We start from the raw sequence: 19,880 nt of genomic DNA, 5'->3' as shown, positions 1-19,880 counted from the left end.
AGCAGCTGCAGAGCAAGCACAGCAGAGATCAGGGATGAAGCCTTCGTGTGGTTTTATTAAACTGTCCAGGAAGTAGGTGAATGATTGAATAATAAAGCTGCTGCCAATAGGAAAGGCTCCCTTTTCTCTTCCTTCCTTTGAAAGTGTTGTAACTGAAGCTCGCGGTCCAGTTGAGACAACTTATGTAACTCACAGTGACGTTAAGCAGCAAAGCAAACTGTGACTTTTGAATCCAAATCAATGGCTGTGCAGAATTTGTGGAATAGCTTCAAGTAATTAAAAATAACTCTGATCTATCAAAGAGCTTTTCACCATTTTTGTGTGTATTGTTTTGCTTTAGATCAACACTTCTTTCTGCACTGCCTGTAGCAGCAACACCGCAAATGGAAACTGCATTAGATGTCCTTTCCTACATCAGTTCAGAGTGACTTCCTTGTTGTTTAGAAAAAGTTGTGTGTCTGTACTCTAGAAGCCCTGTTGACTTATTGAGGTTATGTCATAGTGAAATGTTGTGAAAGCATAAAGAGCCATTTTCAGATTAGACAGACATTATAGGAGAGAAATGCAATGCTCAAAGCACCCTGAGTAGAAATCAATGCCAGACGGCGAAGATGGCAGTTTACCCCGAAGAGCCAATAAGAAATCCGAACTTTGAAATATATGAACCGGTCCTGCTCTTGCACTGATGTGTGAATACAAGTTCAAGACAGCACTAATTGTGTGGTGACAGGCGTATCAACTCATTACTGTCACAAAGATGTAGATAAGTGGTGGCAGTTTGGCTCACCTGGTTAAGCAGGTGACCATGTGTCATGGAGGCTCGATGCAGCGGTTTGGGTTCGATTCTGACCCAGGGATCTTTGCTGTGTGTCTTCCCCAAAGCTCTAGCTGCACTCTCCTATTAAAAAAGCTTCACTGTCCAAATAAATAAAAGGGGAAAATGCCCCAAAACATAATGTTTTAAATACAAATTATAATACATGCAGTTTCATCCTTGTGAGCTTTAAAAGTTCAGAAGGGCTTTAAAATAACTGCCTGGAGGCAACACCAAGATAGCTGCCCAGCAACGCTTGCTTTTAAAAAGGACTGATCGTCAGTCCTTTTAAAGATGACCGGGTTACAAGTAGAGTTGTCACAGAACTAGAATTTCATACTCGATACAAATACCCAGAAAAATATTCAATATCATTTTCTATACCACGGGGTACAGAAGTATAGAAGATTTAGCTTTAATGTAACTAATTAACATTAGGTTTGGAGGTTTTATTCATTTTAGAAATGATTTAGATAATTTCATTTCAGATGGTGGAGGTAAAATATATTTTAGAACTTACTAATAAACAAATACCTAATGTATCTAAATCATTAAATTATTGTACAAGAAGTATTATGGTAAAGTTAAAAAGGGTCTTTGGATAAAGTATAGTATTAGTTATGTTAAAATAAAGAGGTGGTAGACTGTATCAGTCACTGGATGAGTTTTAAAACTGACCTGACACTTTGCTACAGCAAAAATAAGAAACACATTTTAATCAATTATTTTAAAGTAGAAAAAGTAGAAAAGTTTATAATCTTTTCCACATCTGCCTGCAGCCTTTTTCTCATCCATGGTTCACCCTGATCCACCTCGGTCTGCAGCTCGTCACATCCTCCTCTGCAAAGACAGGCTTTAAACCCGCGTGATCACTGTGCTCTGGATTTCACTGCATTTGCTCGGCTTAGTTCTCCACACTCTGGACTCTCTTCAGTTCATCTATGGCTTCGGCACAGATCTGCACGGCCAGCAACCCGGCCGCTTCCCCATGTGTCTGTGACACCACCAAGACTACACCACTAGGACTCCTCCATCCATGAGCTGCAGTCCACTAGCCGAATGTTAATAACAATTTGCTAATGTGGGTAACTGCTAATAGTTAAATGGATAATGTTAACATGAGCTTTGCTGGCCTCTTTAAATTCCTCCTGAAGTATTGTTCGAGGGAAGGAGCTGTGTGCTCTGCGTCAAGTGGAGGAGGCGCGACAGCAAAGTTAGTATGATATTGTTGCAAATGAGTTTCTTAATGTTAATTTTAGTTTTAATAAACTAGAGAGATATGGCATAAGAGGGATAGCATATAAGTGGATGAAAAGTTACCTGGATGACAGATATCAATATGTTGAAATCAATAATGTAAAATCTAAGCAGTTGAAGGTAACTTGTGGTGTTCCTCAGGGCTCTGTGCTGGGCCCTAAATTATTCATATTATATATAAATGACATATGTAGTGTTTCCAAACTGTTAAAATGTGTATTGTTTGCTGATGATACCACTCTGTATTGCTCAGGTAAAGACCTAGAACAGCTTCTGACTACAGTGGAAAAGGAGTTAAATATATTAAAAAACTGGTTTGATGTAAATAAGTTATCGTTAAATATAAAGAAAACAAAATTGATTATTTTTGGCACTAAACAAATGAAAAATGTATCTAAAATCAGGGTTAATGGAATTGAAATTGAAAGAGTGTATGAAAATAAATTTCTTGGAGTGATAATTGATGATAAGCTGAGCTGGAAGCCTCATATAAATCATGTGACAACAAAAATGTCAAAAACCATTGCTATTCTCTACAAAACAAAGCATGTCCTGAACAAAAAATCATTATACACACTTTATTGTTCTCTGCTGCTTCCATATATGACTTATTGTCTGGAGATATGGGGTAATGCATATAAAACAAATACTCTTCCTATTTTCAAGTTACAAAAAAGAGCTATAAGAATTATAAATCAATCAAACTATATAGAACCAACTAACATTTTGTTTATTAATCTGAATACCCTAAAATTTTATGATTTAGTCGAATATAAAATGGCACAGATAATGTATAAAGCACAAAATAACTTGCTTTGCCGCAGTATTCAGAAGCTGTTTAAAGTCAGAGAGAGTCAATATGACTTAAGGGGAACAGATGTCTTTAAAAAAAACAAGATAAGGACAAACATAAAGCAGAGATGTGTTTCTGTTAGAGGAGTTAACCTGTGGAATAGTTATGACAGTGATTTAAAAAGGTGTAGTTCATTTTCCTTGTTTAAAAACATGTTTAAAAATAGAGTATTAGAAAAATATATTAATCAAGAATGAAAAGAGCAAAAATAATAATTCTGAAACTCTTGATTGTTTTGCTTTGATGTAGTTATCTAAGGTGGAAAGTTTTTTTGTTTGTTTGTTTGTTTGTTTTTGCTTTGCTTTGTTTTATTCTTTGCTTCGAGCCCTGTGTACAGGAGCTGCATGCAAAAGATTTTTTGTTAAAAGGGTTGGCATAATAAGCAAATGCTTCAGCCAATACCTTTGATTAGCCTTGTCTCATGATTTTTTGCTTTGTGGTAATCTTTATTTTGTATTCTGTATTCACTGAGATATTTAAATGCTAATCAATAAAATCAATCAATCAATCAATCAAGTATCTAAGCCTCAATTTTTTTTGTCAAAACCTACTAACAAAGTTTAATATTTCGCTCTACAGTTTCCTGAAAAAGAAAAATCTGAGACAGATTAAAGGTTTTACCAAGCTGTAGAATATGCATAAAATAACATAAAATGACTGAACTGTTAAAATAAAGCAAAAAGTCTGTTTTTAGATTCTCCTGGAATTTAACATCCAGACAGTTTAAAGTTTTATACTCTTTTTTCCTTAAGGCAAAGATATATAAATCCAATAAGTGAGTCGTGCCTATCTGTTTGCCACATTACCCCAAAAATATAATAAAACTAGGAATATTTATGGGTTGGCAACCAAGCTGTAACTGCGCCTGCATTTAATCTAAACAAGATTAACCCAGTGTGACATTCACGCAGCTATTTCACTAACTAATAAACCGGTTTTACAGTGTTGTGCTCCTATTAGCCGTTTTTCATCACAAATAAAAATTCCTGCATCATCTGATGAGGTTTTACTCATAAACCTACCGGTTTGCTTGCCTCCCGTCTGTTAGCGAGCAAAAAAGATCCCAGCAGAGTAAACTTGCATCACAATTCGAGTTTAGATTCATGCCCGCTCATTACTCCGGACATGTGTTTATTCGTGAGGCGAGCTAAAAGGCAGCCAAAAATACACGACTCAGCGTTACACCTGAAAACTTGAGCAAAGTGCACTTCACGGTCAGACGCTTCTCTTAAGTGTTTCAACCAGTGACATATGAAGCAGTCATTCTTTGCACTCAAACAAGAGAGCTGCAGCAATTATCCGATTAATTCTTTAGTTGATTGACAGAAAATTCATTTAAAAACAACCATCAGCTACTTAATCATTTATGCACCTTTTCTAAAATAGTAAATGCACAATACTTGAGCTTTCAAAGCACTTTCTTTCCACAAGGCTCATTCACCCATTTACACATACTCACTCATACATAAACCCCTTTCTATGCCTAAATGCTTTTAACTTAACAGTCTCTCTCACTCACACACACACACACACACACACACACACACACACACACGTCAATGGATGCATCCTAGAAGCTTGCACAAGGATACTTCAACACATAAGACTGGAGGAGCCAGAGATCGAACCACCACGCTTCCAATTAGAGGATTCTTTTCTATAGGATGCTGATTTGATTTTTTAAAATTCTATTCAGAACATTATTTTAACATATTTATATTATTTCTGTGAATTCACCGGTGCAGCATTTTCCCTACATCTGGGGAGAAGTGTCATGGTTTTCAGTGCTGTAGCACTTTTTATCCAGACGATCTAATATAGAGGTCTAATCTGCACCAGTAACCACTAACAGCAACTATGAGAGCTGCACTTGCTTGTTAGTGTATCACTAAAGAGACCGATGCTGCTCATTAACTGTTCAGATGACTCTTTGCATTAGAAATGTGACAGATTTAAATAACAAGATACTGCACAGATAAGTTAGAGGTCATTTAGAAGCAGGCAGCATGAGTTGAGCCAACCAAACAGCAGATAACGAAGATTTCATGCACAGCATATACTCTATATTTCTGTAAGTATTCACTCACTCATTAAAATCATTGAATTCAGGTGTTCAAATCAGTTCCATGGCCACATGTCTATAAAATCAAGCAGCTAGGCACGCAGACTGCTTCAACAAACATTCCTGAGAGAGTGAGTGTCTCTTATTTTCCAGTGTGGTACCATGATAGGGCGCCACCTGATGGACGAGTCTCACTGCTTTGTGCCAAGTGTAAACTTTGGTGGAGGGGGGATTATGTTGTGTGGTTGTCTTTCCAGGAGTTGGACTCAGCCCCTTACTTCCAGTGAAAGGAACTCGTAATGTTTCGGCATAACAAGGCTTCGTCTCTCAAGTTCATATGTGTGTGAAGACATGAGAGAATAATTTTGGCAATATAGTGCATCTTTACGGCTCCAGAAGGATCATTTAGTAGCTCTTTCTGTGAAATGTTTCAGTTGAACTGTTGTATAATCACATGCTAGTTTTTCAGATAGGACTATCTGAAGAAATCAAACCTGAATTTTGATTCCATTAAGCTTGTTTGGTGGTTCTTCCTTCAGCAGTCAGATTCTAATAACTTCTTGTGCTCTGCAGTTTTACCCCTGGAAACATGCGTCCACATCTGAAATGGTTCAGTGCTCCACCAGCAGGCATACCACCAGTGTGAGCACCACTGGTTTATGTTGCTGGTAGTCTCTGACTCTCCTGACTGCTAATGTTTTTTTTTTTTATTCAGGTCTTTAAAGAGTATCTCTTATTGTGCACCAGCAGTAGTCACAGATTACGTTTTAATCAGTCAGACACAACACAATTCAGCTCTGACATTGCAACTCATAAACCTGAATCACATAAATGTGCAAATACCCAGAGAAGGACCATAAGCAGCAGTTAAACCCGCTTTAAGAATGAACGCAAGATTTCCTCAACTCATATATTTGAAACACGACACTGATGCCATGACTCACTTTTCTCAGGATGGATCATAGATTTTTAACTCAAAATTTGCAGGATCTGGGTGGCTTCTCTTGCAAAACAAACACAATAAAAAAAGGATCAATAGGCTATTTAAGAAAGTTGGCATCCATGGAAACCAGTTCAGTGTTAAATCTAGAAGAAATATTTTGTGTAAAGTGGTAAAAAAAAGTATCTGGAGCTGTAAATAATATCTAAAGAGAGAAAAGGCTGCTTTGTTCATTTTCTAACTTCATTAATTAGCGAATTGTTTGCAGTTACTGTTAACGAATCTTCACAATGACATTTTCTATAACTCTACATCCACTCCACCCCCACAGATGACCTTCATACTTTGGGGGAAAACGCTGCTGGTGTGCACACAGCGATACACAGAGGCGGGCCTGTGCCAGTTACACAAAGCTGTCCATTCAAGTCCCGATGGCCTGGAGCCAGTAACACTACACACTGCCCACCTCCTCTCAACCTTCATCACCTGTTTTGCCCAAAATGAACCAGCCCTGCCTTCTTGCTACCAGCTTCACTTTATTCCTCTCTTTCCATTTGCATCCTTACATGGGCAACAACCTCTCACTTTATGTCTAAAAACAAGATTACTCGCTCAGCTTGCCATCTTTACCATCACACCAGTTTTTTTCTCACTTAACCCCCCCCGCCCATTCTCTCAACCACATGAAATATTTTAGACATCGCAGCAAAAATTCAGCAACATCAGGCAGTTTTCTCCCCTTTTCATCCACCTTACCCGCTCAAGAGTTACAAAGAGAATCCCAGGTAGACCATCAGTCTCTAAAGTGCCAACTAATGGGGGTACTAAAAATAGAAAAAGTGATGCTTTTCTATCACTTCTCCCTCTGTTGCCACAGGCGTAGCTTCATCTCTCAAATAGATCACAAGTCTTTTCCTCCTCCAACCTTTTTTTCCCTCATTTATTTCCTTGCTGGTAATCGTTTTCATGCTTTAAAGCTGAACTAAAAATATACCTCTTGTCTAATATGCCCAGCAGAAGCTGTACATGGGAAGGGAGGAGAATGGTGGTGGTGGGGGTAACAACTGCTCACAATTGCCATGGCAACGCTCTTACTTTCCTTTGAGTACAGTCGTTAAACAATGACTCGACTGCTTTCATCTTAGCATGTAACACTGTTTTGTGATTAGTGGACAGGCAGTTTGTGCAGCGGGGGAAAAAATAAAAATAAAAAAATCGGGATTCTGAAAAGCAGCGATTCATCACATGATCAGGAAAAAAAAAAAGTAAAAATAAAAAATATGAATCCGCAATCGGCCAGGCAGGAAAAAGAAACTTTAATGCTTATGGAGAGAGAAAAAATACACAGGCTTTCAAAGAATTTTTGCAGGGCATTGTGACTTCACATACCACTGCTGCATCTGTATGAGCACGTTCAGGTTTGTCTTTGTCTGACCAATCAAACGCCACCCTCCTACACGGCCTTACGAAACCAGCCCAGCCACAGTCAGTACGCGAGATGGAAGTTCTTATCGAGTGGTGGAAGCGTACCTTTACAAAAATCATGTCTGGGGGGAAAAAAAGAGGAGCCGCGATTTCAAGGCAAAGAGGGAGATTTAAAAAAAAAAAAAAAAAAAATACACTAGAGAATTGCTGTGGCACATAAGCCACCCACTCAGGTACCAGACAAACTGCATTACTCAATATCGGCTTCAGGGAGAAAGCATAATCGACAAGAATGCAACAAAATAAAAAAATAAAATAATTCTCATAAATGTGCAAATGCAACAAAACACACACACGCCCACACGCAGGTCCTCGCATCACTGTGAAAAACACAAACTGACTGATATCCTGTGCGTAGCCTCGGGTGTTTCTGCTGCCACGCACATTATCGCACATGTAAATGAGGAAGTGCAAAACTGGGCTAAAACCAAATTTTCACATCGATTCAACCTAACCTCCTCCCATTTTATTATTCACTGCTCTGCATAGATGCATAAATATACTGACGTGGTGTGGTGAAGGGGAATTTCTAAAGGTCTTCTCATCAGTTTCAGGGAAAATGTTCACTTACTGCCAGTGAAGGCGATCCAGCGGGCATATTTGGTGGCTTCTCTGCGCCAGTGTGATGCCACCAGTAGTCCGCAGGTGACTGTGAGGGAGATGATGCCCATGATGATGAAGAAAAGTGTGGTGACCCACTCTGGGGGCAGCCTTGGCGGGATGCAAGTCCGGTCTCGTCCGTGAATCGTTTGACATTGCCGGACCAGTCCGACTGTGAGGGCTCCTGCAGAAAGACGACGAGGGTCAGTAAAGCAGACATTTTAAGTCGCCCTTCTCACACACACACACACACACACACACACACACACACACACATAAATAAATAAATAAATAAATAAATAAATAAAATGAAACAGAAGTATTTGCCGTTTTCAGATGATCTGCATCAGGACTCTTAACGAATCCAAAAGTATATTACAAAGCTATGGGAGGGGGAAAGGTTTCGGCTGCACTGCTAATCACTCGCACAGCAGGGCTGCGGTTAGGAGGGAGACAGAGACACACTGGAGACTTCATTTCCCACTTCCAGCATAAAGAGGATGTAATCTGTAAATAAACCAACAGGAAATCACAGCTACTGTCATTCACATACAGCAATAAATGATAAGCCAACTTTTACTTCATGGACATATACCTGATCTGGAAACCTGACCTCACAGACTCACTAAGTCCTGATTCAGACTTCTGTGGTGAATCTTCATAGAGGGTATGATATAAGCTACACAAGTGGATGATACATCAAACCGCCATTTAGTTACATTTAGTTACAGCATAGGGTTTCAGAGAGGTTTGCGGTTAGTAGAGGTGGGTGGATTGATGCAAACTTTGTAGTATTGCACAGTACTGGCAGATAGGGTGTAAATTTAATGCTGAAGCATAGATCTCCAGTAACTGTGCCTCTAGAAGTCCCAGTAAGAAGAAGGACCGAAACCACAGGTGAAAAAGTTGAGAAAAAAGAAAGTAAAGACAGTACTCAGTAAAGCAGTAACAAATACTGTAAGTGGCCCGATCACTGACTAAGACTGCAGAGGAAAATGTGACGCAGGTAAACTGAGAACACAGTGAACAAGGAACAGGTGAAGGGACAATGAGAGGAAAAAAACATAAATCCTTAAAATGTCACTAAGTCACCCACGAAAATGAAACAAGGACCAACTTTCTTCACACTGGTGGGCCCAATTATTTCAGTGGCCAACATTTTTTTCTTGCATTTTCACACTCAAGCAGAGAGGGTGAAGACTAAATCAATCCAGCCAATTACTGGATGTATCCCACACAGGTTTGTTGCTAATCGCAGACACGCTGTAGAAACTGTAATAATATCAGACAAATTTTGAGCCGCCTTAAAACACTCAATATCACACAATCGGCAAACAAGCAAAAGATGCGCAGTTTTCCTTGGGAGGAGACAGAAATCCCTTTGGGGTTGCATTGGAAGGGCATTCAGTGCAAAAATATGAGAAAAAAAAAAATCAAACATACAGAGCTACCCACTGTGTCGAATATGAATAAGGGTTTTTTTAAGACTTAATATCTCTGAAAATATACCTACTCTTTAAATACACCCCCTCCATCTTTCATCTTCTACACGCAATTAGAGCCCAGAAACTTTAAGTAGTGCACATCTGCTATCAGAAACATGACATTGCCTAATGTTCCACAGTACCTATCCATCTTTGATCAGGCATGGGAGACAAATGGATTAGCTCCTCAGGCTGAGTCATTAGCAAACCTCTGCCAGAGTGTGAAGGCCAGTACTCAGAGCGGGATCATGCTCCAGCAGTACAGCCACTTTGGAGACACCATTCAATTAAAAGCACATCCTCGAGGGGATTTTCTACCTGAGTAAGCAGAACAGCGTCACACTGCTCAGGTCTTTGCTGATCACAGGTTCAGGGCAGACGACAGACTGCAGGGCTAAGTAGTGTCTATCTGGAAAGATTTGTGGGGTGGGGGGGATTCAGGGTGGGGTTTCATCAGAGGATAGTGCACACTGGCATAAAGTGATGAGCTGTCATGTAATTTCTTCCATGTGTAAATAACTGAACGGGGATGTGTTTAGAAAGCTGACAGCTCATCAGAAATCAGACAAGCAGGGTTTTACCAGCATCCAGCAAAAAAGAAAAAAAAAGAAAAAAGAAAAAAAATACCCAAAGAAACCTCCGAGAGGTTTTGGCTTTGCCCTAAGGAAGAAAAAAATCAGAAGGGTTTCATTTACTCAAGCATAAAATACATATTTGTTTATTAAATGGCCAGAAATAACAGAAATTTTGCAAAATAAGGTAACCCGGAGTTGTTGCAACTATGTGGACCAATCATGCTTTCATGTGTAGTCACCCCCCCTAAAGACCAATTATGAGCCAGGAAAAAGTACTTCAAAAGGAAGTGAAATAATATTTGTTCTTCCCTGTGAACACTCTTTGACCGCCAACATCTTTACAAATAACAGACAACACTGAGACTTCTTTAGATTTAAGTCATCCAAACAGCTTTGGGTGGGTTTTTCTGTGAGTTGGGTTTCTGGAAAAGATGACTGTTTTGGTGAAAATAATCAATTTTTTCCCGCAAAAAAACAGCAAACGCTGAGATTTAACTTTCTGCAACACGGGCAAAATAATTCTGTAGTTTACTTTTTTTGGCTTTTTAACAAATAAACTGATAAAGCACTTTAATTAATGCCTTAAAGGGATTTATAACAATCATGCACACACTCACACTTCATGTTTTTTGGGTTAAGAGCATCGCCCAAGGACGCTTTCACGTGTGGACTGGAGGTGCCTGAAATCAAACAACTGGCCTTCTGATTAGTAGATGACACATTCTACCTCCCAAGCCCCGATCAGTGTTCCTAGCTCATTATGGCTACAGTAAGCCATAAATACAATAATCACAGTTCCACATCTTTACTAAAATAAATACAAATGCTTCAGTATGAGTTTCCCAGTTGAGTGGTTGCCTGGCTCAGAGTTCTGCCACAGATTTTTCTTCAGGATTATTTGTGTGCCGTGTCTCTCGTTCATGTCTTTATAAAACTTTCTCCAAAAAGTGACCATGCGCTTCAGAGCACCACTGTAGGCCAAATCTCTAGACAGTAAATAAAAACACCATTTGTATATGTAAAACTGCTAAAAGAAAGTTAAGTAATTGTTAGCTGAAGCTCTGGTGGTGAAAAGTATGCTCAGAATAATACTACAATAATTTTCTCTGCTGTTTTAGGACATAATCTGAGAAAAGAAAAATAAAGCAGTGGTAAACACTGACCACAAAATAACCCCATTCAGTGAAAAGGCAAGGCTGTGTGGGCGACATCATAAAAGTTCAACCGTGGCTCGGCAGGTGGGCGGACGCGAGCGTGAGACAAGTATGCAAGCTGGAATTTCAGAAGGTCAAGTGTGGCACTTTGTTCGTCTGGCACCCAAATCTAGACATTTTATAACCTTGGTACATATTAAATATATGATGCTTAAGTGCTTGAATCCAAACAGCCTGTGTGAGAGAAGTGCTCTTGTTGACCCTGGGGGCGTAGTAAGCTCTGCAGGCTGTCCAGAGGAAATCCTGTACCCTTTTTAACACCAAACGAAAGCATAGCTTTTACGCCAACAACCAAACACAGCCCAGCCCACACAAACAATGCCAGTGGCTCAAAAGAAACGCCTTTGGAGTCTTTGAGTGTTGCATTATAAAACTCACAGCTCCAGAGAGAGATATCCACACTGGAACACCACCGATGAAACATATGCTTCACTCTGCCACAGTAAAAAGGATGTTTTCTGCCTTCAATTTTACCCCGCAGTCTGCCTTATTGCTTTGGCAATTTAGTTCTCACTGTGCAGAACACTTACGTAATAACAGCGAAAAGAAGGGGAAAAAAAGCAGGAGGTCGTGGTTTATGACAAAACTGGCACCTGAATGGCTCACAGCTTACTCAACAGTCTATTCCTCAAGTCAGCCCAGTATTATAGCGTAACCTTGAACAAATTAAAGAACAGAAGGTGAGTGAGGACTGGTGCTGGGAACAGCACAGCATTAGGCCAACGTTTGATAGCACATCTTAATGGCACCGGTTTACGACCATTTCCCCTGGATCCTCTGGCCTCCTGCTGTTTCACAAGCTCTCTGTGGAATTTCTGCCCTACAGCAGGCAGGCACGCTATGGTACATGGACACAGGTAAACAATTCAACAAACAGGCCCACAAACTGTTCTAGTTTAAACTTTAACGGTTATAAAGCAACAACAACAACGTGTTGTGCAGCTTTTTTCTAAAGCTACCACATGATGTTCTACCTCAAATTTAGTCCAAACACACCAACAAGAAAACGCTGCAAATTTCAGGTGGATCAACTGACGAGCGGCACCAAGACAAATAAGGATCGCTGTGAGTTGTGAACAATGCAAAGCTTTGCTAACGGAGCTTATGGAAAATGGAGCTGGAAATAAGTACACTAGGCCTCCTTTTGAAGTCAAGAGCTGATCTTGGATCAGCAAAAAACTGACCTGCTGCAGCATGCCCTATATTGTGATGCTGAGTACATCAACTTCAATCAATCTTGTGGTTGAAAAACTAGTTGATTTAGTCCATGTCAAAAAGTTCTACAAACAACCCCAAAAGGTTGATTCTGTTCATCTGGACGGAGCATCCAGATTCTGATCTTCTGGATGCTACGTCCAGATGAAGTTACCTGACTGAGTATGCATCAAGAAGTTCTACAAACAACGTTTCTTGGTTGTCACAGCCAGCATATCTGCAACTTCAACTCGAAGGTTTTGTGTTTTTTTTGTGTGTGTGTTTGATGTTAAAAGAAATGTGACACAGTAGTTCAGCTTTGGCAGCTGTGGAAACCACTAATCAGACCTAAGGCTCTTTTCAGCCAAAGCAATGTTTCCCACATGACCTAGACAGCAAGTCAAAAAATAAATAAATGCATTTAAAAAAAAAAAAGAGTCCTTGTTCTCCTCTGTGGAGCAGCACATGAACTGTTCTCCACTTGCTCAAGGTTCTTGTTAGTTCCCAGTAATTCTCCTGTACAGAACAAGGATTACTGTCTACAGATGGAGTCCACGATGGTGGAATAGGAGATTTGAGTGCATCTCATATTCTGAATATATTAGCTATAATGGCCAGGACTGGCTAGCAGAGGCTAATCTTTCAAAATAAGAGCAAAGGGGGATCGTCCACTACTAAAACTGAAAGATGACATAGTAATAATTTTAAAAAAAAAGAAAAAAGGAAGCAGCTATCTACCTAAGTAAGTCCATGTGTATAAAAATCCTGCAATGGCAAGATAAGAACAGGTCAGAGTGAGGATTAAACAACTTGAAGGTGCTATAGGAAGGCAAAGTCACATTAAACTTTCTTTAAAACCAGTGCCAAAAAGTCACAGTTCTGCTGGGGGGTCATAAATAATGCTGAGCAGAGAGATCACAGTCTAAGAACGAAGCCTGAGCAGCTGTAGTTTTTGTGCCACATAGCGAGTGCATGTGCGTTTCTTTCGGCTGACTAAGCACATCACAGCAAGAGAGCCCGGTGGGCTCTGACTTGAGAGCCCACCGGAACCAGAAGATGATTACATCCAGACAGGAAACAGAGGCTCGAATTCATGAGTCACACTACATGCTTCAATTAAAAGTGAATACAAGATGGAGCAAACATTCGCAAGCTGTAACGTGAACACATCCTCAGCCTGCTAGAAACAGGCATAAATAAAACGCCAACAATTCTCACGTGGTTTTTGCCCTCTTTCATTAGCGGAAAATAATGGGCCAATTCTCCATTTGATGCCCTGCTCACATTCACGCTCCCATCACGCCCTGTTACCCCGCAGTCAGCTCTGTGCTCGCCATGATCAAAACACTCCTCTCACCATGTCTCGGGCCAAATGAGAGGAAATGAGCGCCGTGTCTGCTCATCTTCAGCATGATGATGCTGTCATTAGTAGAGCACAGGGGGAGCTGATGTTTGTAAGCTCTGGAGGGATGAGTCAAACAGGCCTCTGAACTGTGGTGGGCGTCAAATAGGCAAGTCAAGGCAGTCAACAGCTGCTGCTGGAGGCTTTTCCAGTGCCCACTTACATGCAGGGGCAGCGGAGCACAGCTGTGTGTGGCCCAAACACACATGTAAACCAAGGCAAACCGACGACAAATGGGATACAAACACCGACATGAATGAAAACGTATGACCCAAAGCGTAAACAAACAGAAAAACACTTCTCAAAATATAAAACGATGCTCGTAGCTGCAAAAAAATAAAAATAAAAAAGAGAGAAAAATTAGAGTAAATTACATAAATCCCCAAACTTAAACACCAGCCTGACAAAGCAGAGTTTTTGTGAAGACCTTCCTCACCACCAGAGTCAAGAATGAAGATCTGTATTCAAGAGAGATTCTCTTTGATTTTAAATGTGCATTGGTCAGATGGTAACCAACAGTCAACATATCATGCATGCTAAATGGACAAACCTTACCATCCAGAGTGAATGTAAAAGAATTTAAATAATAAAAATAAATAAAACATTTACTAACCACTCACTTCTATAAAAACGACACCATCAGCCCACCAATAAGTGATTGCTAGTGTGTTTTTATTATTTGAAATCATTTTGGCTTTTAACCAGAAAACAAGAAGGACCCAAAGCCCCAGAGACCAATCAGCGACTCCCTGATAACTACCAGTTGCTAGAAAAACACCTGCTGGTTGTTGTCGTCGTCAGGTGAAACTGGTTGCAAAAAAGTATACAGTGCTGCACCAAAAACCTCTTTGGATTGCTTTGGCTGCTGCCGCCGCCCATAGCTTGCAATTACGCTGACTTGTCCCCAGACACTCTCCAAGCTGTAGCAAAGCTGAAAAGAGCAAAAGCAAAAGTTGCGTCTTACTGCCGCAACCACCGCATCTCAAAAGACGCACCTTTTACTTTCAATTTGGCGTATTTTTCTACGATTTAGACTTCTGCAGGAAATGTACGTCATGACTTACAACTCAACTGGAACTCCACTTTTAACCTCCTACAGTTACCTTCCACATCATTCAGTCGTTGTGGGCTGTGGCAACCCAGTGTGTAGTTAGATTAGTTAGGTGCATGTCAGATTAAGTGTAAGACACGACGTAGTTTTTCTTTGGGGAGAAAGAAAAGCTGTGTGCCCAAAGGGAGTGATGCCAAGGTGACAGTTGGATACTGCAGACTCTGGTTGCCAAGGTAACCCTCTAACGTATTTAGTACAAGGTCATATGTCAATCACCGGTATTCTATTACACTGTCACTAGTAGTCACTTTAATTGCTCACTTCATATTGCTAGCGTTTTGGGTTTTTTTTAAACAGTTGCATGTAGTCTCTTAAAGATGTCTAATGGTCCTCCACGTTTCAGTGTCAATCACTTCCTGTATGGACATAGCTTAAAGGCCATGAAATGATCAGGGCTGTGATGTAATTGATAGGGTGCTGCTGCTTTGCAGCACAACTCAGCTGTCATCATCAAAAAAAAAGTTTATGTAAAGTTTTGTGAAACAAGTCACTTGAACAAGAACTGCAGCTGCTGCATCCTATATATACACTTTAATTGTTAATAAGTTACCATGTCAATTTCTCCAGGAAGCAGGTCATTAAATTATAAAAGAATAAGTAGCCATATAGATCCTTGTTTGCAAAAAATGTATCGCCTTCAGTTATATGCCTCAATACTACACATTCAGTGCCTGAAGGTGGTGAACATGGTCACATCTCCCACCTCTGCAGCTGTGTTTGTGTCCTTCCAACATTTCCAGGTAAACTGCAGGTCAAATCTGCTGGCACTGCAGCCCTGTAACTGGATAATGGGACAGACCGCTTTCAGTTGCTCTGTATCAATGACACCGTGTGCCCTTGTGCTTTGAAAAGAGATACCTAAAATAACACGATTTAATAGTCTCCCATTTCATCTATTTTAGGTATTGTCAGAATTACAGCAGCAGTTCTTCAGCACTTGACTCACTATACTGTAATTTTGCCAAACGTTGCTGTAGCCTTTCAGTGTTATGTAATTGTTTGTGGTTTTACGATCTTTTTTTCATGATTTTTTTTGCAAGTTGCTGAAATCAGTCCACTTTAAACCATCATCAACTACTCTAAACAAAGTCCATTTAGATTTTCAAGCATAATCAAAACCCACAGAAGCATATTAGAGCTGATGCAGTCAAAAATAAATTTGTCTGTTTATTATTACATAAGTGATACTGAATAGCAGGCACTTAGGGGTAATATAAACATCTCATGCTAAAATGGAAAATTCCTGTAGTGGGTAGGTTATTTACAATAAGTGATGAGAAGATGATAAAAATGTAAAATGCATGTGTCAGGAACTTACTTGAAGAGTCTTGATAAGTCATTACTACCGCCTTCTGAGCACATCAACAGGACTTTTTGTTTATTTCAGCTCATTCAGTAGCTCACTGCATGCAATAAAACACATCCAAAGTAATCTCAGGATAGAGTTTTGTTGGAACGGTAAGTGTTGGTGCGCTCTACTGACAAGAGCACTTGTACAAAATTGATTTTGTGAAGAGGTTGCCTTTAAGGTTTGAGACTGAAATTAAAGTTAAAAACGATGGTGCGTATGTCATCAATGGCCTTGGATCCGGCATCCTGAACCACAGAGGTGTTATGCATTTTTAAGTGTGAGTTGTACACACTCTTTCAGAGGTTACTCAGGCTCAAGAGAAAGGCATCCACTGTAGTGACGAGTATCTGCAGGAGGGCAGTCGTTGGCGGAGCTCTTGAGAGTCACAGTTTGTGTCTGACACTGCTATAACAATGGCTTTGTCTTGATGCTCATTGCAGGAAATCAGCCTCATCTGTTACGGCCTGAGAATATCACACTGAGGTGAGGACAAAGTCATGGATCCACTCTCTGTCTGCAGTGCTGAGGGAGAACAGTGGTCACCCTCGTACTGGGCACTTTTACAGGGGGTTGTCTTTACGTGAACCAAACCCAACTGCAATTACTGCAGGCAATAACAAGAAGAAATAATCGGTGCTAAATGATTTTCTGTCGTTAAGTCACTTATTTGTCATGCCTTCACACGTCAGACAGAGGCAAAACTTCAATATGTCTTGAGAAAGGTCAATGCGACCGTTTCTCAGTGCTCCGAGTACAAATACACTCGTGTGCAAAGATGGTGATCCGAGGTCCTTTAAGGGAAGCACTGAGCTTTCAGATAAGACAACAACAAAGCTGAAGGACACAGCTGGCTGGAATGTGAGGAGTTATCAGGGACTCTCACTCCTTAATAGATTCAAATAATACCACAAGGTATTGTACGGGGTAGACCAATTAATGGCAACAGCTCACAATACATTGATAAACTCAGGAATTACTTTGTCTTTTTTTTTTTTTTTAAATACATAAATGAAAGGTTATGGCTGTGTGAAGCTACTAGAAGATCTCTTACATTTGCATAGTAGTGCTGTCCAAAAATATTTAGTTTGTCCAGTTTTTTTCTTTTTGAAAAAAGGAAGGCAATGGTTTAGACTCCTGGGAGGTCCCATAGTTATAAATAGGGATCGGTGTGAAGCACTGATGTTAAAGAAAGCTCTGCACTGCTAGCAAGGCATGGACAAGTTTGCTCAAGGCATGACAAGTAGCCCTAAGGCAAATTAATGAACACCAAAAGTCAGATAGAAATAGAAAAAAGACAAAGTAATGCTGCATATCTCATACGTGCTGAAAGACCACAGAGCTTTTCAAACACTCAAGTTATATATAAAAATAAAAAATTCTTCATGAGACCATTTTTGGCCTAAAATATTTTTTAACTGGTGCCTGGAAGGATGTTAATGATGGATAGTCAAATAGCTCCCAGAGAAAAATCAATGAAAAAATGATGATCCCTAGTTTGTGTGGGCGAGAATGAAGCCAAACTAGGTACAACACCACTTTTACAATACAATTTGTTCTGCATTTATTTTTTCAGTAATTTCACACACTGAAATTTTATATGTGCAATGCAAGCGTGTGTTTATACTGGTTCACTGTAAGGATGGGAAAGAGTAGTTTGAACATTTTTTGTTTAATCTTTGAGAGGGGGAGGGCCTGCAGAAGAAGTCTGAGAACCACTGGGCTAAAAGGGGTTTGATTTGTGTCTATGATGACAAGCATGTTCAGTTTTCCCACATACACTGAAAGTGCCGGCGTGGATGTGTGTTCATTTTTGTAGTTGGTATAGTGAAAGAGTTGGAATAAACACTTTGATACAATGATGTGCAGTTAATTATAACACCACTGTGGTAATGAATAACTGTCTCATTCTAAATCATAATATCGGGATTTACATGACTACCGCAATTGGTCCTATTGGTATTATTCTCTGTACCCCAATAGATAACAGCAAATGAGCCTGGTTCTGCTGAATGTGTCTCTCTGTTAAAAGGGGGTTCTTCCTCCCCACTGTTGCCAAATTGCTAGTCATAGGGGATCACCTGATTGTCCCCTCTCTAATATCTTACAAGGGTACCTTACCATATAAAGTGCCTTCAATTATATGTATGCATAAAAATAAAACTGAACTAAATATTGGTTATAAGCATCCTTAAGGTGTTGAAAAGTATATTAAGAAACAGAACCACATTTTTGTTTGTTATAAACAAATTCTAAACTTAAGGAGTATAACTCCTTAAGTTGCTAAAGCTGCTAAATCCAACCAATCCAATCCAAGTGAAGCTTAATACACACATCTGAATTGAATCTATATAGAACCTACAAAATAGCCTATGCAAGTGGGCATTACAGATTTAGGAACAGAGACATAAATCCACTGTAAGGCTGTGCATTTAATCAAATTAAATTCTAATGAAAATGACACTGTTTTGCAATCACATGCTCATTTTGCCTTTAAGTAGAATTTTTAGTTTTGTTGAAATATAATTAAAAGTCTAAGGAAATTGCAGGCAGCACAGCGGTGTAGTGGTTAGCAAGGTTGCATCACAGCCAGAAGTTCCTGGTTTTGAATCCAGTCTGGTTGGTGGTTCTCTCCAGCCACTCTGACTTCCTCCCACAGTCCAAAGACATGCATGGGTTAGGTTAATTGATGATTCTGAATTAAATGTGAGCATGAATGCCCTCCAACAGACTGGCGACCTGTCCAGGGTGCATTCCTGCCTGTCATCCTTTGGACAGCTGAGACAGAATCCAGCCCACTCACAACCCTGAAGTGGATAAACAGAATAAAGCTACATTTTTCCAATGCCTATATGATGGTAAATAACTGCAATCCCAATATTAAAAAAAATACTTCAGATTATGATTACCATACCTTTACCATAATCAAGGAGCCCTAATAAACAGAACTGTTTAGTGTGCTTGTCCCTCCTCCATTGAAACACTCACAAAACTGTGCTACCCTCACAAAGAGAATTCAAATCTGTGGGAAACTACTGAAAAGACATTACATAACGTTGACTAACACTCATTGTAAACCTACGTCAAGCTCCTATTATGCATTCAAATGCTTCGTATATTATTAAAATGACAAGAGAAAAAAAATTTAAAAGGTGTGAAAAAGATGAACACAAGTGGTTTATCACCCACATGCCACATAAAACCATCCAAGAGTGGCCACATCTCAGTCATCAAAGAGAAATGTGATACCTGTGAAGGGAAGTGAGAAGAGTGACAGCGACAGGGAACCTGATCACTGTAAAACATCCACCCCAATAACAACGCCCACGCTCATCACAATCCCGCACTTCAAATATAGCAATGGCTCAACTTTGAGCACATGCAGGTACAGAAGTGAAGATCTCAGCGTGCAGTCACCACACACACTTCTTGTGGCTGCAGTGTGCTAAGATTAGATGAACTGAGACAAAGTGTCCAGAACTAAACTGCACTGGAGACCAATTAAGCACCTCGATCAAATTGAAGTCACTGTAGACAACGT

At 39.9% G+C, this 19,880-nt stretch overlaps 1 protein-coding gene across 1 annotated transcript in view; it reads right to left on the bottom strand.

Moving 5' to 3' along the window:
• mosmoa (modulator of smoothened a) overlaps nucleotides 1–19,880 on the bottom strand; it is a 29,340-nt gene that overhangs the window by 7,299 nt on the left and 2,161 nt on the right. The window contains exon 2 of the mRNA XM_003456352.5: nucleotides 7,983–8,195. Coding sequence (XP_003456400.1) covers nucleotides 7,983–8,195 — 213 coding nt within the window. The remainder of the gene's footprint in view (nucleotides 1–7,982; nucleotides 8,196–19,880) is intronic.

This window comes from Oreochromis niloticus, linkage group LG4 (assembly GCF_001858045.2).
Source record: "Oreochromis niloticus isolate F11D_XX linkage group LG4, O_niloticus_UMD_NMBU, whole genome shotgun sequence".
Taxonomy (NCBI): domain Eukaryota; kingdom Metazoa; phylum Chordata; class Actinopteri; order Cichliformes; family Cichlidae; genus Oreochromis; species Oreochromis niloticus.
This window is presented reverse-complemented; position numbering and strand designations above follow the sequence as displayed.